Raw genomic sequence first — 24,183 nt, forward strand, 5'->3', positions numbered from 1 at the left:
ATTACCCGTAATTGCGTTTAAAAAGATCCCGAGGGATTTTCCCCGACTGTTCAACGACGAAGTTGGGAGATGTTTCCCGGATCCGGACTCTTAATTCCAGCTATCGTGAAATTTATTGCGCGCGTGGTGCGTCGACAAGATCGGAAACATCGACCCGAGGACTACTCGCGAACACGTTTACGACGCACAGAGAACTCTTTGTTTAATCTGTTCGGCCTGCGTCAGACTCGTAGTTGTGGATCTTGGACAAGTACGTGGTTCTTCTTTAACGAAGGAAGAGTCCCGATACTTATCGATTTTAATGAAATTTGGCAAGCTTGTAGCTCCACGTGGACAACAACCGTAACCGGAATTTTAATCGTGGACGATCGACTACGTTGTGAAAAATGTAAGGAAATGTAGGGGCATTCAGTTGCATTTACTATAATGGTTTTAATTATGGAAGAGCAATGCAGGTATACTACGAGGATGTTATGAATCGAAAAGGATTGATACAGAGTTTGGGTTAACACCAAAATGTAAAAGAAACGAGACTCCACGAGACACAATAATGCGAACCTGACCAAGTTGCTGCGTATAAATACCGATCCTGAATCCTGACACGAGAAAGATAACCTCTGGTACCTATCGAGGGAGACGTCACGAGCTTTCTCTCGGTTTTGCGACAAAATTTTGTTCACGAGTCTAGGAGGTGATCCCTCGATAAAGGTACAAAGTAACGTTAAAGTTTCGCGGTTGTCGTTGCTACGATGTCTATCACGAACGTTGACTAACCAGCAACGTGAGATCACTTCGAAATATCGAGACTTGGAGATCTGTCAAAGGTTCGTGTCCAGGTCCTGACGATCCTCCTTCCAAATTGTTCTCCAGTTTATCTCTTCCACGAGGTTTTATCTCTTTCCACTTTTACAATTCACAATCTATAAATCGTAGCCCGTAAAACTCTCAACTATAATACTTTTGATTTCGAGCCGCACGAACATTCCAATTGTAACGTAAATATCCACCTCGGGCTATAATACAACTGTCGCGATAAAATGACGGGGAACCCCAAGCGTGTCAACAACCCAAGAAAGGGTCGATGGATAATGGGTGATGGAAATGGAACCTACTCGTGACAGCAGGTGAGGTGTATGTACATGTGAAGCATTCTCTATTAGAAGGTAAATTGAAGGTACATTTGAACCCTTGTAAAACAGACGAATCGGAGCGTACAATTGAACAAATAATTTTCTCAGGACGGAGACTCGAATTAAGTTGAATCGTACTCTGTCCAAGTGCGTTCAATAGTGAAATAGAAAACCAGGGATTCTAAGCTGGAGCGTAACCGATTAAAAAACATTTCTATACGTTTTAGTAACCCGTGTTAACCCTGAGAAAACCTTCCAATATTCAACGAACCCTTCTTGTACTGTCCGTTCGCGACAAGAAGGCAAACGACCGTTTACATCCCCACTCTAGAGTCTACCAGCTCCCCAATCATCGCTGTCGACCGTCCTTGGCCAATAGAGACGACGTGAGAGATAACAGAAGAGCTGGTAGACTTTAGAGCCCCTCTAGAATCTCAAGAAAACGTTCCAATATTCGACAAACCTTTCCGTTGCTCCCATGTAACATTCTTCTACTGTTCGTTCGCGACAAGAAGGCAAACGATTGTTTACATCCTCATTGTAGAGTCTACCAGTTCCCCAACCATCACTGTCGACCTTTTTCGCCATCCTCGGCCAATAGAGACGAAGTGAGAGATAACAGGAGAGCTGGTAGACTCTAGAGCCCCTCTAGAACCCCGAGAAAACGTTCCAATATTCGATGAACCCTTTCAATACTCCCACGTAACATTCTTGTACTGTTCGTTTGCGACAAGAAGGCAAACGACCGTTTACATCCCCACTCTAGAGTTTACCAGCTCCTCAACCATCACTGTCGACCTTTTTCGCCATCCTCGGTCAATAGAGACGAAGTGAGAGATAACAAAAGAGCTGGTAGACTCTAAACTATTATATAAATATAAACTGTCGTTTGCCTTCTTGTCGCAAATGGACAGTACCTTCCTTCGTTTCTCTCTCGGTTCTTTAACCCGTCGAATAAAATAAGAAACAAATACGATCGTCTTAGATTTTTCGTTCGAAACGTCCATTTCGAACTCGAAACTCGCGTCGTCTTGACCACGGAATAAACGTTCGTTGGGAATTTGCAAAATGGACCGTTCCATCGAATCTCAGACGATGGCGCGTCAATTTTCGCGCGAGCTCGTTGTTACGCGTGACAAGGTTTGTCCGTAATTCCCTCTCCGCTCTAAAAACAGTCCACACGCTTATCGTCGTGTAAAAATACTACGATCGTCGATTAAGACGACTGTTGTTACTGCCGGGATAGAACGTAGTAGCTCGGGACGCACGAAACAGGGAGAGACCACGGGAAGTATAACGGATTCGTCGAGTGTGTGTATTCGGTGCAAACACATAATCGAGGGTATTAAACGTAATTAACTAGCCCTGCGAGCATGCAGCACGGACACACGGACAGAGGGTCCATCGATGTATCGATCGATCGGCACGAGTACGTAGACGGTAAATGTGTATCGAGGCCCTTTCCATTAGCGTACCAGCGTACCATGGTATCGGTCCTTCCTTTACCTTTACCCGTCGCGCAGTACCCTTTGTTTTCCCTCATGGGAAATACATCCTCTCCTTTCTAATTGTTTTGCCTCTTCCTATCGGTCTAGCCCTATAGAGCCAAGGTTACTCACCGATCTTTGACGGCGCGGTCCTCTGTGCCGGGTACAGTGGCTGTCCTCTGAAACTGAAACGAGATAACACGGTTTATAATTGTTGAACGGGCGTACGTTAATCGCGAATTATCGAATCAATTTTTCGAATCGTATCCAGCACTCTCCACGTAGAACGCAATCGTGGAACCTGACCGAGATATTGTAAACGTATCGGATTGCTGGATAAGTTTCATCGTTCGATAGGAAACGAAGCTGTTAGGTTCGTCGTTTTATTTTTCAAAAAACGGTACTACTATTTGATAAACACGCGTGAAGTTTCGGCAGATCTGTCGACTCGTTCGTATATAAATACAGTCGTTCAAAGTGTATCTTTTCGTAGACAATTCGAAACGTGTCGAGAAACGAAGAACATTCGGTTCGTGTTACGACTCCTCTGGAAACATTCGTTAGGGGTAAAAAACGGAAACGATAGGTTCTTCGTCTCGGTCTGTAGACCACGACGAGCCAATTGGACGGTCCGATATCCGAAACGACGTTTCGGATACTTCTGTTTCGAGTTTCGCCCGATCTCGGATCGATATTCGAATCCGAGTTTACTCAGACGAACGACGCGAGTGGATAGGCGTTTGCTGTTGAACGTTCCTACCGGTGCACGACAGCATCTCTATAGTATTTTCAAACCGGTCGATACCATTAGCATACATAAATATGGCCGCGACTGTCTCCGCGAGTGTCCCGTTTACGACGCGTCGCTTAATTTGTAAAAGCGACTACGAGATGTGTTTTAGAAGGAGGCGATCGAAAGCGAACAGCACGGTGCGCGCCCTGTTTACACCGAGGCAATCAGCTTAAGAGGAAAGCGTGCTCAAATGAGAGACGATTGCCTCAACAAATGTCAGTCCGTGCAACTGACTAATGTCTAGGAGCGGCGAACGATGCCAAGCGGGTACGATTGGGCAACTCGCGCGTTCGCGACGTCGTCGTTGTCGTGTGTAAATAAATAAATAAAAAAAGGAAAGAGAAAAACGAAAGAACGAGAAAAGAGAAAGAAAGAAACACGAAGAAGAAGAAGGAGGGGAGCAGGGGAGAGGAAAAAAGAAATTTGAAATACGCTACGGCTTTTCCGTCGATCTTCGTTCTTAATCTCCCTTGATGAACGAGAAAATCATGACCGGTAGAAGAAGGGGGGTCGGAGGCGGGGAATTAAAGGGAAAGAATTTTTAACGAGTTTCGATCGCGCGTACCCATCCGTTCGCGTAATTACGTCCCGAGTGTAAAGCTACAATTACCGCGGCTAATACAAGTAATAATCGTTACGGGTGATTTAGGACGCGCGGAAGGAGGACAAAGCTATCACGTGTCGGGCGCTCATTGTAACAGGCCGGTGAAACGACGCGTAAATTTTCCAACGTGTAGCAGAAATTTTCTACGCGGAAATTGGCGCCACGATTCCACGATATCCTTAACGAAAACCGGCTTTCCACCGTCACGATTATTAAATCACCGTCACGTAGCACGGATCGACCGTTCGGTTTTCTAATACCGTGACTAGTCATTGGGGTCACCGGCGTGGATCGACACCGTGCTTAATTGAAACGCTTAGCATAAATACTCTCGGGGCTCGAGCGCGGTTATTTCCAATTTTTTTCTCTTTCTTTCTCCTCTCCCTTTTTCACCCGCCCCCTTTTCCTTTTTCCCGCGGATATTACGCTCGATCGTCGCTAATTGGTGTCTCGCGTTCCACTCGTGAAATTCGCGGAGCTCGGCCGCGAAACTCGCGCGCGTTTACGCACGTTTCTCGGCTCGGACGCCAACGAACGAATCTCTCGATCGGTGAAATTCGTCGACGACGCGGGGGAATATTAAATCCCTCGAGGAGGGAAAAATTGAAATTCGTGGCGCGGCTACAAGTTCAGCGAAATTGCTTAATTCGAGGACATATTCCGATACGAGACCTCGGCTTATCTCCGTTACCGATGATCTCTCGGATACTTCTGTTTCGTAATCGATCGCTCGTTCCTTCGTTTCGTTTCGTCGTCGACGTCGGATATCGATTTGGGACGATGTTACACGCTGCGAATAATTTCGAAATAAATTGCAAATACCTCGAAAAGTGTATCGATCGTCACAAATACCTTTCAACGGTGCATTTCAAGCACAATAATTTTAGTTTCTGTTCTATTACGAAAAAAGCAAATTTACTTTCACCGTATTCTCCACTGGGTAGAGATAGATATTTCACTTTTAAAAAGTGTAACTAATCTCGACAAAAATTACCTCCATCGAAAATAACAATTTCGTACAAAAATGGGTCACGCATCGGGTTCAACTGTACCCTAGAATTAATCCTTAAAAATTTGTAAAATATTTACCACGGTTCCGGTTCGAGAAGAATGTTTCAAAATTTGTACCGATCCTCGTAAGAACCTTAGAAACCGTACCGATCAATTTTTACATTCCCTGCGCGAACAAGTTCGGATCGTACGAGAATCTCGGGAGTAGTTCACTGGAAAGATTCGAAATTGTTTCAAAGTCTCGGTTCACGGTATCTTCTAGATTCGTTGATCGTTTCCCATAGGATACGCGTCGAAAACGTTAAACGAGAATTATCGACGACTGTGGTTCACCTTCGATGAAATTACACGACGTTTTAACGTTGTGTGCTCGCGATAATGAAAATTATCGGCAAGACGCGCGAGATACGCCCGCGACGGTCCGCCTATTAATAAACCCTAACTATCCTCTCGTAGATTGTATCGTAAATCACTGTCGTTCGATTATTCGCGCGATTCATCCGTTAGGCTTTTAATCAACCGCGTTGGTACATCGAGAGAGCCAGAGAGCGAGCCAAAGAGCGAGCGAGCGTGCACAATCCGCGCGTGGAAAGTTCTGTTTTATTAGCGCAAAATTGACGGCGAAGGAGCCACGGTGTTCTCATCTCGATCGAGAGGAGTCGCGCCGCTGGGTCGATTGGAATTCATAGGGTATCGCGCGAACTTTCGAATTTCCCCTGCAATTTCCCCTGCACGACTAGGAACGAGCAATGCGCGCAACGGAAGTGCGGGACACGACGCCGACGGAAATCGCGACGAAAATTGGTTGCACGCGGTCTCGCGCGGGCTACGATCGAGCGGGAACCGAGACGGTGAAAAATCGTTGGAATTTGGTAGGCGAGCGAGCTCGTTAGACGATTCGTGAGAAGGTCGTGAGAAAAACGATCGCGCGATCGTGATGGACGATCTTGCGTTTCGACTTTCTCGAAAGATCGACCAAGTTGGGAAAATTCGAATCGTAAGCGTTTGGAAAACAATCCGAGTGGAAAGAAATAATCGATCGCGAAACCAATGAAAGAAATCGAATCGCTTTCGATTTCGAATTTCTGAGACGAGATCGTAGGTAATGTTTGCAACGATTTGAAAATAATTTTCGTTTCTTCTTTCGCGTTTATATAATACCAAAGGGAATTTTTCTTCGTACTTATCGAATCACAGTATAGATAATTTCCATTTTGTTTTTCTTTTAAAGATTGTACCATAATCGTTCGAAGCAGCGAGACAAATCGGAGATTAGACGTTCGTTCGGAGTCACCTGAGCGGTGAACATTTTGCGCGATCTTTCGTCTCGATGATTCTCGAAAGAAGGGTTAGAAGGAATTTTTCAAGCGTGAAACTTACCGGTTGGATCGCCTCGCGAGATCGAGTGATCCAATTATCGTTCTCACCTTGAAACCGAGGAACACCGTTGATCGAATAAACGGAGGAATAAATTCTTTCCATGCGGTCGGTAGCCGTGTTAGCCCCGAACCGATAGATCACGGGACCAGAACGCGAACGGGCTACTCGTAATACGGGTGTAATGCGCGCAAACACAATTATTCGTTCTATCCGTTACGGAAATATTATGTTTAAATGTATTACAATGTATCGCGACGCGGCAATCACGATTCGTTCCGGTTTGTTGACTTCCCGCGCGATATAAATCAAGCTTCATCCGACGTTTCGCGATCGAGCCGGTGCCCTCGTCCCTTCTTCCCTGGCCGCAACCAGACCTCTCTTGAAAGCTCCGCGTAAAAACTGAGGATAGAACCTTAAGCTGCGTCTACACCGAAGCAACATCTACCAACGTCCAACCGCCTCTTGTTACCACATGCTCGATTCAAACGCGCTTATGGAAACATTCTATTCGCACCGAAACGACACTATTCGAGGAATATTTCGAGTTTGGCTGCGTGTACACCGAAGTAACCATCGAGCAACGTTGGTCGATGTAAGTATAATACATACTTCAGTGCGCTACGTACCGATTTTAACCTAGAAATATTTTAAGTAATATTTAATTCGGTCTCGTACTCTAGAAGTCTCGGGGATAGTTGTTACGTCGAATTTTCAGGGAAATTTGTCACCTGGCGATGAAAACGATGGAACATCGACTAACATTTGACGACGAGTCAAACCTCTCTTGAAAGCTCCGCGTAAAAACTAAAGATACCTTAAGCTGCGTCTACACCGAAGCAACATCGAGCAACGTCCAACCGCCTCTTGTTACCACATGCTCGATTCAAACGCGCTTATGGAAACATTCTATTCGCACCGAAACGACACGATTCGAGGAATATTTCGAGTTTGGCTACGTGTACACCGAAGTAACCATCGAGCAACGTTGGTCGATGTAAGTATAATATATACTTCAACGCGCTACGTACCGATTTTAACCTAGAAATATTTTAAGTAATATTTAATTCGGTCTCGTACTCGAGAAGTCTCGGGGATAGTTGTTACGTCGAATTTTCAGGGAAATTTGTCACCTGGCGATGAAAACGATGGAACATCGACTAACATTTGACGACGAGTCAAACCTCTCTTGAAAGCTCCGCGTAAAAACTAAAGATACCTTAAGCTGCGTCTACATCGAAGCAACATCGAGCAACGTCCAACCGCCTCTTGTTACCACATGCTCGATTCAAACGCGCTTATGGAAACATTCTATTCGCACCGAAACGACACGATTCGAGGAATATTTCGAGTTTGGCTACGTGTACACCGAAGTAACCATCGAGCAACGTTGGTCGATGTAAGTATAATATATACTTCAACGCGCTACGTACCGATTTTAACCTAGAAATATTTTAAGTAATATTTAATTCGGTCTCGTACTCGAGAAGTCTCGTGGATAGTTGTTACGTCGAATTTTCAGGGAAATTTGTCACCTGCCGATGGAAACACGATGGAACCTCGAGCAACGTTCGACAACATGCGTAGTCTTTTTAAAGAAACTCGAAACATCGAGAAAATCTTCATCCATGTTGCTTCAGTGTAGACGCAGCTTTACTCGAGCCGGTTGCTCGTATTCAGTCGCGTTTTACAATGCAGAACAATTTGGAACGTTATCACGAGACGGGTAAACGTTAAACGACGTACAGGATCGGAAGATAGTATACGTCGTTCGAGTTTTCAATATGCTGGAAGTATCTATTTAAATCGATGGTTCGCAAAATCTTCAGAAGGAGCTACTCTGATAAAAAGAAACTTTCGCTCTCGAGATATTTCGAACGCGACACGAGAAACTCACAGTGTCCAAATAAATACGAGAAACGAAATTTACTAAATCATTGTATCGTCGTAATGATCACCTACTATAAAATACACACATTTTCACAATTTCTCGAACACACAAGTACAATTCCGTAAAATTCAAAGCTCCCACTTTCTCGACGTTCGAACAGGTGTAAGCGCCACGAAAAATTCCAAGTACCCGTTTACTCGACTCTCGTGCACTCTGTACTCGATTCGAAATAAAACACTCGATTCGAAGAGGTGGTTCGACCTTCGAAACGGACAATTGCCGACATCTGCGCGAAAAACAAAAAAAAAAAAGGGAAAAAAAATTAAACGACTCGTCGCGGCCGCGATATTGTCCGCGGCGTGCATCTGACCGCGAAACTAAAGTGAAAAGTGCAATTCATTAAAATTGATCCCCCCGCAATTCGCGTGTCGCGCTAGAACGGGTAGACGCCGTGGGGCGTCGCGTCGCACGATTTCGAAACGCCGAGCGGAAATCGCCTCGCGCCAGGCGCGACGTAAAATCGAAATCGAAAAGGAGAAAAAGCCTCAAGTCGGTCCATTATAAACGGGGAACGGAAATCGGTGTACCTTTCAATGATTCCGCTTTGCTTTTCGATTGGCTCGCGGGCCGCGCTTGATTTCGCGCCGGTGGATATCCCGGTGAAATCCGATAAACCGCAAAAGGCTATTTGTTAGAATGAAAAAATCACTTCCTCGTGCCCGGGCGCTGATAAACCCCGACGGATGGTATCGCCGGCCGCGATACGTCAAAACAGAAATGGCGTGAATTCAATATCCCGATTTCGTACTCACTGCCCACGGCCAACACAAAGACACCGGTCTCTCATCGACGCACACCCCCATTTTCCTTCCACCCCCGCGATTTCTCCGCAATACTCGGCCCCCGAACCCTCGCGATACTCGTCGACGAAAATTCGAAACGAACGCCAAAAACTCGCGCGAAAGAAATATACGCGATGCGAGGAAAGAGAAGAATGTTTTATTTCTTTTTCTTTTTATAGGTTCTGAATTATTTTTGCAATTTTTCCGCGAGAAAGTTAGCGTAAAGGGCGCGCGATTGTCGATGATTGTTGGTGAATTTCTCTGGACAGAAACGATCACTCTGGGGGAATAATTTTCTGTTGACAATCGAATTTCGATCCGGGAGATCCTATCGCGTTTCGAAGACTATGGCAGGTGTTCTTGAGAAAAATTCCCGGAAAATTGTCATTGTGTACATTTTTTGGTACAGACTGTTCGTTGTATATTGTTCTGTTTCCAATAATGTTAACGTTACTCGTCGACGGGATAACCAACGAGCTATTCAACAGTTGCTCTCGAAATTTCAAAGAGATGCGATATTTCATTCCTGGTACGCGCAAGGTGTTCCGGATGTTTCTCGATAATTACGAGGACGTAATCTATGGGCAAAAATTAAAAATAAATGTTACACGAAGTTTGGCAATAAGCGCCTCGTTACGGAGTTGTAAACGAATATCGAGCGCGTGAAATTTCATTGTTCGTCGATGTCGTATAAGAACGCAGGGGAAACATTTTCAAACGAGGAATTGAAAATAGCGGGGAATCATTTTTTATTTTACCAACTATTAACGGAATTGTTACCAGATGATAAAAAAACGTGTAACTACGCGGACCGGATAAACACGGTCGATCTTCCGTGTCTTTGTTACGTATTTCGTGCATACAATATTTATTTATAATTCCGTAAAAAAACCTTTACCGTCAAACTTCGTGTAACAGTTTTTCTTATATTTGTCTATACATCGAAACCACGCACTCTGTGAAAACCCGGAACACTTCGTGCATAAACATAGAATTTGTTACGTCAATAAGAAAATAATATAATATTTTTCAATCGGTGTACGCGCTTATTCGATTTTTTCGCTTACTGCAAAATACGATGGAACATCGATTGTCTGCAACTCCAATTATCCGAATTCAGTCCGGTTCGATGTACATAAAAATAATTCGAGGTAGAAAATTACGATCGAAGACGATAGTTTATTCACTTCGAAGGGCGTTAGAAATTTGCTAAAATCTATAAACGATCGATCAATCTTTATACAATACATTCCCCTTTCTAAATATACACTCTTTCGCGTAACAAACATTCACATTGAAAATTCTTTTATTTCCAGCCATTGTGCGACATACATTCGTTCTCTCGAACCAACCAGAAAACTCGCTTATCCATTCGGATTTGTCTCTCGGATTAGTTCTGACGATCCACCCTATTACTTTCTCACAGATGCACGTCGACCTCCGAAAGTAAAATCGAACACACCTGCGAAAAAACCACGCAATATTCACCAATAAGGAATATCGTTACCTTCGTTCGATTCGTTCGCTTACGAAATTTACGTTGCGTCTCACGGACGCGTAAAAAATTCTCATTCGGCGATACATCGATGATAAGGGCCGGTAACATCTCCAGGAGTTGGAAGTTCCATCGTGGATTCCGATTCGCGCGTTATGGGAAAGAAAGCAGTTGTTCTCGCGGAACGGTAACGGGGGAACTTGGTATCGAAACGGAGAATGAAATATTAACCGTCCCCCGATGAAACGATCGGATACCAGGAACTGTTTCCCCGCAATTAGAATATTTTCTTTCCAACCGGTAATTCCCGAATGAAATTTTAACGTCATCGGTGGTTTCCTCTCGTCGTTGGCCGGTTGGTATCGCTCGAGAACGGGGCGTTCTTTCGCGTCAGCGGATATAAATGTAGAACACCGGCATACCGGGCGAGATCCGCGTCGATAGCAACGAAAGATCTATATCTGACAGTGGGTATAACGGATCGACCGGCACGATCGATCACTGGGTCAGACGTACGACACCGACGCGCGAGTCGACTCACCGATCTCTCGAAAGAGTGACAGCCCGACAGGGTCAAAAGTCGTGAGATTAATCGTTCGAAACGTTGAATACAAATCAGACGTCGAATACACGCGAGCCGGAGACGCGGCGAGTTTGTCGCTCTTTCGCGTTTATTGACTGGTAATACTTGCGTGCCGAAGAGGCTACGGTTTGTCGAGGAGAGACAGAGACAGGGAAAGGAAAAAAGAAAGAGAGGAGAGAGAAAGAGAGAGAGAGGTTGAGAAGGAGCCAAAAGAGTGAAGAGGAAGACAAAGACAAAGGAGGAGAACAGAAGGGGAGAACGAAAGAAAAGGAAAGAGAGAGAGAGAGAGATCACGAACGCGCCTCGATCTTTCGAAACGGCAGGAATAAAATTGAGAGTCCCCATCCCGACGTTCCAACATGTTGACAACGACCAAGCTCGGGCGGAAAGGGGATATTAAAACGAGCCTAGGGTAGAAAATATTCCATTCGAAGGAACGAAGTTAACCTCGAAATCTTCCTACCGTAACGTCCCCACCGTAAAGATTAAACGTTCAACCGTGCAACGTCGATTCAACGAACAGAACCGTTTCTCGGTAACAGTTGTCTCGCCGACCACACGGTGATTCGAGAAATTAATATCTTTCCTCGTCTCCGTGCGCGTTTACCTAGGAGTACGAGTGTTCGAAAATAACACGAAGAAAAAGAAAAAAGTACACAAAACAAGACCGATGCACACCGCGCTGGATAATACCGGGCGTTCGAGACCACGGGTCGGTCACTCGAGCCAGAGTTCCACGGTATTTCGCCTAATGGGCGGCTAACTATAATAATAAAAACTCGATCGCTAGGCGAACGGCGAAACGGCATAAAGTCCAATTTACTTTGGACACTTCATTAATCGTGCTCAGTTTACTCCGTTGTTTCCAGATCTTTCGCGCGATTAATACGGTACAAACCGCATAAATCAAGCCGTCGTCTTGCGCGGCCAGGTTTATTAGATTTTCAGACGCGGGAACGATCTTTCTCATTGTTCCGGCACGATTATCGATCGCGTTGTTGGCAAAACCCCGACCAATCGACGCGAAACACGTACCGCGTATAAATCTTTCCTGCTCTATGAAGAAAAGGTTTGGCCGCTCGTAGTCTAATCTGAGATCGATCTTTCTCTTGTCAAGGTTGGTACCGGAGCGCCGGGTACTAGTTACCACCTGCCAGCCAACAATGGCCCAATTATACTCCGCGCGCTTGGCACCACGCCGGTAAAACTGCGACTACCGACTCTCTCTCTATCTCTCTTTCTCTCTCTCTCTCTCTCGATATGAATCGTTTTTGGTCCGTCGGCAGATACGCCGATGCACAATACACTTAAACGGCCATTTGCGCGATAACGCCACGGCGGGAGAGTAACGAAAAGGCTGCATAATGCCCGACCGCTCTCGGCGCGGGGATGCTCGCGGTTCTTTCGCTTATGGGGTTTGTCGAACCAACCGAATCGCGGGGAACCCGACGTTACAGAGGAACAGGGAGACGCGCGAGGTTATTGTACCAAATGCTTTTCAACGGCCCGGTCGAATCGCGAGATAAATAAGTGCGTCCCGTTCACGCGGGAGAATTCGCGTTTTCATTTCACGACGAACCGAGAACCTTTTCCAATTTTATTTACCGATCGAAATACATTATACTTGCCCCTGAGAACGGTGGTACGGTAATTCTTGGGCAGTTTCATTTTTTTTTGGTTGTTTGCAAGGGAGACTACGGTCGATGGTAACGACGTTGAATAATTTCAAATCTGTCCGGATCATTGTCAAGAACTTTGGATACACGAATTTTCGATAGACGAATTTTCGATACACAAATTTTGATTACAATTGAAGTCCATACGCGAACGTTGAGGTAACGTTTCGCCCGGTTTCCACTTTTTATCGATGATTTTGAATGATTCGAATAAAGTGATTTCGATACAAGACGGTGGAATTTTGTCGTCGAAGTTCCGAAAGGTGATCGAGAAGTCTCGAGAGAGCCTCGGATTTGAGAACATCGTATCGGGAATACTTGTTGGATTTGCGTCTCGGACGCCTCGAAATCGGTCACGCGGCAGTGTATTAAGCGAACGAAGCGGGTAAATTGTTTCCAGGAAAGTCAGCTCCGTTTCCGAGCAAGAGTAACGCGACAGAAAAACGAGATCGTGCTAGATTCGCGGACAACTGTAAATTCGACCGATACGACAAACAGTGTACTACCGCTCGGAAAACACTTGGATTATTAACGGGTTCCCGTTTAAATGATTAAATCATTTAGCCGAAATAATCCGGTCCACGCCATTACGTTGATTAACGGGTCAAACTCGTTAAGCGTTTAATCTTTACCTAATTAGTTATTCGGCTGATTAACCGGCGGGTCGCGTTTCTAAAACAAAATTACTGTGTATTCGACGATTGAACGAACTTCGTTCGGTGCGCGCTCCTTTCGATCGTAACGTTAAAAACGCTCGCGGGAGCGCAAAAATGATTACGAACGAATGATCCGCTTCGTTACGGAACTCGACTTAACGTTCTCCTTTTTTTTCTTCTTCTTCTTCTTCTTCGCAGCACCGATTTAGCGCCTACTCGTTCTTAAACGATTCACGCTCCTATTAACGAAACGCAAACATTCTCGACGGTTCGGAATTAATGAAACTCTTTAACGAGGCTCATTGTACCGAAGCAATCACGGTTGCTTTCCAATGAAATAATAGCGGTGCTAATTTTGTCGGACGGTGCACGATGTTATCAGTTACAACGGGTTCGTCGTCCAGAATGGTGGAAAATGTAGATGCACAATATGGAAGGGGAAGGAAGATGCGGTAGGGGTATAATGGAAGCATTCGTAAGGGTTGGCAGGTCCTTATCGCATAGATAACGACACGGCCAGTGCCGATACACGCGCTCCTAGTTCGAGCTGCGGTTTGATAACGGATGAGGACGTTGTAGTGGTCCTTTCCGGTTCTCGGTTAGAAATCCATCACTACTCTGATTACTATGTTGGGTACGAGCCATTACTACTGTAATACCGGTCACCGCAATCCGCCACTAGAAATTCACGGGACCCCTGTTCCGTAACGTAATCTAAATATAATTCGAGTTATGTCACGATTGTCGACGACCTGGCTGCACCGGATCTGTTATAGAATCGCGTACTCGAAACAGTACCGAAAGCGATATAAGTGAAACATTAACAACGTGAGAGTTCGTTCGAATCGATGGAACACCTTCGAACGCGCCTCGTTGTAAAATTAACTGTTCTCGTTTCTTGTTCTTTTTCTTTCGGATCGTTCGCTCATGAACTCGACCTTCTTCGATGCACTTCGAAATGTAACAATTACTCTTGCAGGTGTCGCAAATTTTATTCTCTCGCGAATAGAAATTAAAGAGTTAAACGAAGTCTCTTCGTCCCGGATAAATCGAATCCGAACGAAATATTTCGCGCGACCTAACGCACGATCCCTCGATGCATTTCAAAATGCAATAATCACTTAGGATAGAAATTGAGCGAATAAATAAACTCTCCGTTAGCGATAAATCTAACCCGACGCACCTACAACGACGAAGACCTTCCACGATGAATCTAAGAATCGGATAGTCGCTTCTCGCGCGTGTATCGAGAGACGCGCTTATTCTCGCGTAGGAAACGTAAATAAACAATCGAAGAAGCTCTCTCCGTCTATTTCGGGGTAGATGAATCGAAACCGAACGAACCTCTCGGTCAAGCTTCACCACCGAGCGGTTATTGAAAACACGAGACACCTTCCTTTGCTGTTTCGGTCTTAATTTCGAATTTTCACTCGACGGGCGTGCGTCTTCCTTTTTTTTTCCAGAAATAAGGTAAAGAGGAACGGAGGACAGGGACGGCGGCGGAGAGGGACCGACCTTATAAAAGGTTGTAATCATTACGCGACACTCTCCGTAATTATGTTCGTAATGATTACTCGTACAAGTTCGTCCCGGCTCGGAGTGTTAAATAACCCGGTGCTTCGACGACGTCCGCGCGCATCTCACCCAGCACACCCCCCCGCCCCCTCCCACCCCCTCTCTCTCTACACCTCTCGTCCCGTCCCGCTTTTCCCCTTAATTAAAAATCATGAATTAATCAGATCGTTAGTAATCAGGCGCTCGTCTTCTCGCGTGGACGTTCCTCCGTCTCTAAATCTCGCTCGTCTCGCCTCAAATAGACGTCGCAGTGCTTTTACGGTCCCTTTAGCCTTCCAACCCCATCGTCGCGGTGCGTTCGTTAAGGGCGGATTCATCCCCCAAATTAAATCAATTACCATACTAAGGCGGATTTTCGGAAAGCTCGCTCCCTGGCTTCCACCCCCGGCTTTCATTTTAACGGCGCCTTTCGACGAGCCCTGTCTCATACACCCCCGCGTTCTCCTTCCACGAGACCCCCTATTCCTCAAAAATAAACCTCGACCCGTGACGCGCGTTACTCGCGCCCACCGCCATAATGGAGTGAACGTTCTACCGATCTCGCGACAAAGACGGGTAACCGAATGCGATTAAACGGTCTGTGTACACGGATCTTCGAGAAATTTTCGTTCCTCGATTTCACCATGCAGATCCAACCAGCCGAGATTCCTTGCGCGAAACAACACCGTATCGAAATTCAAACTATGGAATATCAATTTTTACCGGATTTAAGTTTTTCTCTTTCTTCGACTGTTTTCTTTTTCTTTTCTTTTCCTTCTCGTTCCGGATACCCGGATAAATTGCGAGTACGCGGTACCCGGTGGATAACTTGTTTTGGCGGCGAAGAGCAAACTTTGCTCGCGCGAGAATCTATTTTTTCGATATCGATTCACCGGTCCGAGATAAAAAAATTCATTTATCCTTGGCTATTCACGATCGAACGTGGTACGTACGTGCGTCGAGAATCTTTGTTGGACAGGTTTGCATCGAACACGATCCGGTCGTGTTCAACGCTAGAACTACAGATAGATTACGGTATGTTGAGGTATTTTTCGTACAATTTTACAGGAAAATCGATGATCGAGACAGAAGAGGAACTGTGAAATTAATTATACGCGTACAGATGAAAAGAAATCGTAACGTTTTTTGAAAATATGCTACGGAGTTTAAAGTAAATTTCTTTGGAAAAACAATTTTAACCGATCATTTCGACTGGTTGGTAAGTCTAGTGTAAAGTTACAGAGAGTAGATATATTTATGAAACATTTATCGAGTCTATTCTATGAAGAAAGATCGAAGGGAATCTTCGTATTCTAGGAAGAAAGATGAAGATATTCTAAGAGAGACGATGCATTGTTCCAAAGTACCAGGTGATTCGATAATTGTTTTCGAGCGTCTAGTAAAGTAAAGGAGACGTCTTGATCGCGGTTGTATTAACTTTGTCAAATGTACATACGTATTTCTCGCGAGTTAAATTAACTTGTACGTTGCCATTTAATCCCGTGTACTTGCACGATCGATACGTCGCCTAAAAATGAACATCTCGGATGTAACGTTCAACGTACGGGAACGTTTCGCGAGATTGTATCGTCTTTATTAAATCCCGTGTACATGTTTCTTACGAGCTAAATCGGCTTACTCGTTTCCCCATATTTAATCCCACGTATTCGCACGCTCGATACTTTCACCCGAAAATGAACATCTCGGATGTAACGTTCGACGCACAAAAATATGTTTCCTGACGCGAGATTGTATCTTCTTCTTTGAATACGCGTGCACGTTTCTTAATCTTTGCTAAATCGGCTGTAGAGCACAATCAAATGATTTCAATCCCATATATTTCCACTCCGATTGATACCTACTTCGAGAAACGAACATCTCGGATGTAACGTTCGACGTACGAAAATTATTCGCGCGAGATTCTATCTCCTTTGTTGGATACAAGGGTATGTTTCTTACGAGCTGAATCGGTTTGTTCGTTACTCCACTTAAGTTTAATCCCACTTAAGTACCCGATCGACATTTCGCCCGAGAATGTGCATCTCGGACGTAACGTTCACGAATACCGTGGATACATCCGTATTCTTTCCGGTTAAACGTTTCGGTGAAATCGAAAGAATTGCCCGTTGATTCTCGCATAATTTTTCTCGACACACCGAGAGCGCGTCGACCGTTGATTTCTATCGGAGAACTTGTGAAAAGAAATCGCTATAAATATGCTTTGGTATCGCTCAAACTGTGATCCCCTTTATGGAGAATCCGTTTTCACGGTAGGAAAGAAAATGCCGGTTGTACCGTCCGGTTAATGTTTCGCGAAGCGGGATGGGACAAACGATGAAAATCTTCTTACGGGGTACCATTGGTGTTACTACCAGCGAGGCGTTCGTTCTGTATCGGGTACCAATTATTCGCGACCCTCTCCGACCGTCGCGGAAAGTGGAAAAGTAGATTCCATCGGTGACGCGGAGAAACCGTCCTCCTGTGCCATATAAAAAGAAACGTGTACCGTGTAAGAGAGAGAGAGAGAGAGAGAGTACACGTGCACGCGTGAGGGACACGCGAGCTCATTTACCAGCGGCTGATGTAGACAGAACGTTTACAAAGAAGTCGTCCAGACGGCTCGTGTGCAACGAAGAAGCACGGGGCGATCAAGGGCGCGAGAAACGCGGTTGGAGCCTCGACGAGAGGGAACGAGGAGGAGGGGGAGGACCGTGAAAGTCGCGGGGGTCGGAGGGGCCGAGTGGCGGCAGAGTAGGAGGCAGTAAAATCCACAAATCACCGAATAAACCAGAACAATGACGTAGCGCGGGCACGGTGATTCTGGAAAGGAGGGGGTTAGAACGAAAGGGCCGGAAGGGGTTGAGCGCGACGCCGAGGAGGGGGTCGAAGGGAGGGAAGAGAGACGACTGGTTACCAGGAACGTACGCGAGCGTTGTAGAAACGGTGGTGAGGGGAGGGGAGCGCTCGGGAGGGAGGGAGGACCGTTGAGGACCACTATACAACGAAACGCGTACCCGGCTGACGATAAATTTGTCCGCGGAGTCAATAACAGAGGCTGTTTCTGTGATTTAATGATATCTGCCTCCGCGTCCGACGTTCATGCCAGCGGACTGTTTGCCAGTTTTCACTTTTCGGTCGAAAAGGCGACGAACGCGTCGAACCTCGAGAGGGACGCCCTCTTAGTTTCGCGATTTTAGAACGACGCCCGGGGCTTGCTCGGCGAAAGGGTTTAATTAACGCGCTATTCCTGAAATAACGTTACACGGGGCCACGAACGTAACGATTTATGGCACGATAAGATACGGTGCCCGCCACGGTCGATACGACCGTTCGGACGATAATTGTGAAGCGTTTCGGGCCGTTGTACGACGTTTGGTTCGGTACGGTTACGATGCAACGTTTTCGTAATAACGACGGAAGATGTAACGATTTTTCATACGACATTCTATAGTTCTTGTACGGAATTAGGACCGTTGCGACGAGTTTGCGCGAGAATTGCACAGTGCGCAGATTCGTCGTGCAACTGTTCCTACGCAGGTTTGAGCGTGTTGGATGGCAGAATACGAATTTGTACCGATTTTTTACACGACGAGGTACGCAGTTGACGTCGATGAAACAATTATCGGAAAGTTTGCGGAGTTGTTGCAAAACTCGTACGGTATGATCGTGTTTGAACGACGCAAAACTGTCGTAATACGAACCGTAATGTCACGTGATTGTTCTCAATACCACAAGATACACGATTATCGTTGGTACGACGATACGTTTGTAGAAGAATCGTCAAGTTTGAGGGCTTGTTGCGTAGCTCGTCGTTCGGTATGATTGTGTTTGAACGACGATGCAACGTTGTCGCAATACGACCGTAACCACGACGATTTTTCATACGACAAGGTACACAAGCTGTACAATTACCATCGATATAACGATAATTACAATGTCCGTAGGGTTGTTGCGCAAGTACGGTGTGCTCGTGTTGGACGGCAGTAGGCCGGTATCGCGCCACGAGAACCATAGGCGTAACGATTCCCCGTACGATAACTTCTACGTACACCCTCGAACGACAAATTGTTCTTGTACAACCGTTCCTGTACAAATGTCGTTCGATAAGGTTGCGTTGAACGGCGATACGACGACGTTTGTCGTAATACGCAACGTACGTGTAACGATTTTTCATTCGAGAAGGTGTACAATTATCGTCAGCGTTACGAAGCTTTGCGCAAGAATTATAAAGCGCGTCGGTGTGTCGCGCAACTTGTCACACGGTATGATCGCGTTGGACGTCATTGGGAGCGCTGTTGCAACGCGAACCACGGGCATAACGATTTTTCATACGATAAGTTATACGACTGTTTCGACGATAATTGTAAAGTCCGCGGGGTTGTTGTTGTACAACCTGTCGCACGACGCGGTCGTGTTGGATGACAGTACGGAGTTGTTTTACGACTATCGTTGCAACTCCGCGTACGATTCATCGTACGATAAATCGTTACTACCACGGCCTCTTTAAAACACGGTGTACCGCGCGGTTTGATGAACGACAGGTTGGAACGTATGCGGTCGTTTCGCGGCAAGTTTGAAAACGATTCCATGATTTCGAACTCGAAACAAACGCCTCGGACAGGCGCACGTGTACCCTCTAACGGGCAATTGTTACCACTTTTCGACGAGATTCGCCGAACGACCGTGCTCATTCGTGAGACAAACGACGCGCACCTCGTTGTCCTCGCCAGCTTGTACCTGCGACTCGTCTTAACGGTAAATCGTCACGTCCGTGGTGACTCGTTAGTGTCGTTGGAATCGAACGGAACGTTTTCTCTTCGTACGGTTGAACGAGACATTGGAGCGAAAACGGAACAGCTCGTCCGAAACGGAAGAGACGAGCGAACGAAAAGTAACGATTCGAACGAAATGAATTCGTAACCGGCGTGTATTTCAATTATAACGAAGTTATTAAACGCCACTTTCCCCGGTGGAACTCGGACCGATTGTCGCCCACTTTTTGCCACGACTTCCATCGAACTCGTTTCATCTGCGCGGACCCCGGGCGCACGCATATTGTTCAACTCGGCTTAATTAACTACGGTCCACGAGAAACGAAGCGAGGCGTAGCGGGGAAGGAGCTAAATATCGCCGTATTTTTCGAATTTCGCCTCATTATTTATTTGATCCGGCCGCGAAACGAGCGCGGCGAACAAACGACACGTCGGCATTTTATTTCGTTACAATTATTGTTCGATCGGCCGCCGTGCCGGTTCAATCGGCCATACGAAAGTTTAATAAACGAAACGGCCGCTCCTTTGAATTCCATTTAAACCCGTTCCTAACTCGAATCAATTTGCATCCGATAAAGCGTTTCGCTGCCGTAAGAATCGTCGGCTGAAATTATTTAAAACGCTCGGGCGCATTGTTCTTTGTCGCGACGGGAAATTTCATCGGGCATCGACAAAGCCTGCCGCGGTAATTGAAACGATATTTCATTAAAAACGATGTTTAAAACACCATTTCGATATTTCGCGTCCCATATAATAGGCTCGTCAATTTTTCCGTTATGGATCAGATTCAACGCTCCCAGCGATATACTATACGTACCGGCGACGAGCATAAACGTGGCTTCGCGTTTATTTCCCGCGTATAATACGATTCGAAGGAATTCTCATTTTCTTTTTTCTCCTTTTCTCTTTCTTTTTCTTTTTTTTCCCCCTTTCTTTTTATTCTTCGGTCGAATCGGAGTTGCGCCCGATAAAAAGTAATTCTCGTTTTCTCGATTCGTTTCGACATCGTTAGAGATACGTCTTGTCGTTAATTGCTCGACGAAGGTCTTTAACGGGTTTGCGAATTAAAAACGAATAAACAAACCGTCGGAAGCGAATCATTTTTCGAGGGAAACGTAGCTTCGATTTCACTGTGTACAAATTATTACGCTCGAACGTAATAAATTAATCGGATCGCGTAAATAAATTAATCACGATCGAAGAATATTATTTTAAAATACTTATACTTCCTCGATCCTAAGAACAAATTTTACTTGATTTTACTCTGATACGACGTTTCTATCGAGGTAAATGATCCTTCGCGAATTAATTAAACGTCTCAACGTTACCAGAAATTGTAACGATACAATCGACTCGTTCCTCTGACCCGAAATAAAAAAAAAAAGAAACAAATTCCACTTTACTTTTGGTTACACGAAAGGTCAGTGTACTCGCTTCTTTTAATAACAGATCGAGAAACACGATTTCGCATCAATTACCTATCTCGCAATTTCTTCAAATTGTCCCATTTCAAAGAGAAACGTTTTCCCGCCAAGTATCAGCGCCTTAGAAAAGTAACCTTCGAATCGTGTTTCGTTCTTGCCGCTGTCGTGCCGGACATTCAATTTTAACGAGAAACGAACGGAAAGGTCGCGCCTCGAATTTAATTTTGTATTCCCGCACGTCAAATTGCGAAATAAACCAAAGTAAAGCACGCGCGCGGGCTCGTGTGTCTACACGCTTCTACCGGCGCTCGTCACCGTAACGCGTTTCCCACTTCTCGCAAAAAAACGTTACACGAAAAATACCACGTTCGAGAGTTAAATACACGAAAGACAATGGCCGATGCGAATTTTCGCTCTCCCTCTCTCTCTCTCTCTTTCTCTCCCGCCCACCCACCCACCCCCTCTCCCCTCTCTCTCTCTCTCTCGTATTCCCCGCCGCCCACCATCCCCCGTCGTCGCTGGTTTCTCGTCTAGAACGATTAGGATCATCCGGGAAGACGATCACGGTTTCGTGTGGACTTACGAGTACAGGCGACGTGAAAGTTCATTAGAGGCAGCCCTGATGGACACGTGCATTAATCAAGATTTTAATTACCACCGCGTGTAACTGCGCGCTCGGCTAAAAACTAAACATACCTCCACCTCCTCCTGCCCCGTGGTACCTACTCTAACTCCTGCTTATAACGGAGCCCGGGCTCGTAGCTAGAGCTAGAGCCAGCTCTAATTAGAGCTCTTCTCGAGGCTCGAAGATTAAAAGCCAGGCCTAAGTGCCGGCACGATGCGCGAGCTTCCTCCCTCCGGCCCCCCTCCTCGACTCTTTCGATCCTCTCGCTCGCTCCACCGCTCTCCCCACTCGCCCCGCGGCCCCTCCCCCCGCCCCCCGCCCCCACCCACCAGTCGCTCCACTCCTTTTCTATGCTACCCCTTTCTTTCTCTCGCCGCGGAGAGTAGCCTCCTTCTCTCTTTGTCCTTCCACTCTGTCTGTTTCTCTTTCAGTTCGCTTTCTCTCTCTCCTCTTCTCCTACTCTGTTTCGTTCCGTTTAATAGCGATCGGCCATTCGCGAAATGCGCGAAGCGGAATCTCCGTGGGTAAAAGGGTAAAAAAAAAAAGAAAGAAAGAAAGAAAGAAAGAAAGAAAGAAAAAAAAGAGAGAAAAAAAACGGGGGGGAAAAAGAGGAGGGGGAGAAAAAAAAAAGGAACAGAGAAGAAAAAAGCAACGGGAGTTCCCGGGAACCTCGAACGAGATGGCTTGATAATTGAGCGTTCGTCTCCATCGATGAGAGCGTTGTCTTCTCGTAGGGCGCACCCTCACCTTTGTCTCCCCGAGACCACCCCCCACACCACCTCACCCCCCACCCACCCCCCTGCCCCACCCAGCCACCGCGTCGGTTACCGGTCTCGGTTTCTGATTCCGTGGCGCTGTGCCCGCCACTATTCCTCGCGACGGAATTTATTTTAATTAAAAGGAGAAGCGCCGGGGCTCGTGCCACCGTCTCGTGTCTCGCGCGCGGGATTCTCGTTTTTCGAAACGAACCAACCGGTACCGTTGGGACCGATCCTCCACGTTTCCTTTCGGAAAATTACGCAAGGAGGACATTTATTCTCACCGCTACCATCTCAACCCGTCGCTCTCTTCGTGATACGCGTCGAACGATCGAACGATCGATCGCGACCAAACAACGGACGATTTCCATCGAAATTCGTTTCTTTCTTCTCGATTAACCGAGATAAAATGAAACGAGTGCGTCCAGCTCGGGTAAATTTCATGCATTCGCAACGAAACGTTACATGTGTATTTGAACGATCGATAGACTGTTGTTACAAGTTACAAAGTCGACAGATCTCGATGCAATTCGTAAATTCTTCCCGGACAATTAAAATATCGAGAATGACACATGTAACGATGAAATATATTTTCGCATCGCATCGCGAAACGGAAACCTTGAAAAAGATACGTAAGACACGGAAGTAGCTCGCGAGTAGTGTTTGAAACACGATGTTCTTTACGGTGTGCAAATTAAGGGCTACTTTACCTCGCGAAACCTGCACGTGTATTATGGTCGTTAGACCTCGTAAAATGGATTTATGAAAATGTTTCCCGTCGTTTTTGTCGGATCTTGACGCGGTGGATCGCTGGACTTGGCAAAGAATGAAAAATAATGTAAAACGAAATCGTGTGTTTACTCTGGAAAAGACATACAGGAAGTGAAACGTACCAGTCGCGCTTATACAAACCAGTGTAGGCGGCGCGACGGTTTACTTAACCTAATCTTACTAATGAGGCGGAAGATTTGAAACACCAAACGATTTTGAACCTGTTACGATAACTCGCGACAAGAATTCGAGCGGTTTCGCGACGCTCGCGGAAATGTCTTTCGTCCAGCTGGATCCGTCGCACCGTGAAACGACGCGAACAAAACGATCGCTCGAACCGTTTCTACGGTATTTGCATTCTAAATTCGCCAAAAGAAAGATGGCCGAAATGGTCGAGCACGCTGCTCACGCGGCCTCGCCGCCTCGAACCTCGAGGAATTGGGACTTTCGTGGAATTTTGAATTCAAGGAATTAGGTTTTTAATGGAACATGGAACGTTCGAATTTTTAAAAATTGGGTCTTTCACGAAACGTTAAACGTTCGAACCTCAAACAATTGGAATTTTGATGGAACGTTGAACGTTCGAATTTCAAAAAATTGGGGCTTTAATGGAACGTCAAACGTTCGAATCACAACAAATTGGGACTTTTGTGGAACGTTGAACGTTCAAACTTCGAAAAATTGAGACGTTAATGGAACGTGGAACGTTCGAATTTCAAGAAATTGGGACTTTA

General features: G+C 45.8%; 1 protein-coding gene across 2 annotated transcripts in view; it reads right to left on the bottom strand.

Moving 5' to 3' along the window:
• The window catches only part of LOC143144447 (uncharacterized), a 570,964-nt gene that overhangs the window by 416,222 nt on the left and 130,559 nt on the right, over nucleotides 1–24,183 (bottom strand). For both annotated transcript variants that reach the window (XM_076306853.1, XM_076306855.1), the window contains exon 3: nucleotides 2,750–2,802. In XM_076306853.1, coding sequence (XP_076162968.1) covers nucleotides 2,750–2,802 — 53 coding nt within the window. The remainder of the gene's footprint in view (nucleotides 1–2,749; nucleotides 2,803–24,183) is intronic.

This window comes from Ptiloglossa arizonensis, chromosome 3 (assembly GCF_051014685.1).
Source record: "Ptiloglossa arizonensis isolate GNS036 chromosome 3, iyPtiAriz1_principal, whole genome shotgun sequence".
NCBI lineage: Eukaryota > Metazoa > Arthropoda > Insecta > Hymenoptera > Colletidae > Ptiloglossa > Ptiloglossa arizonensis.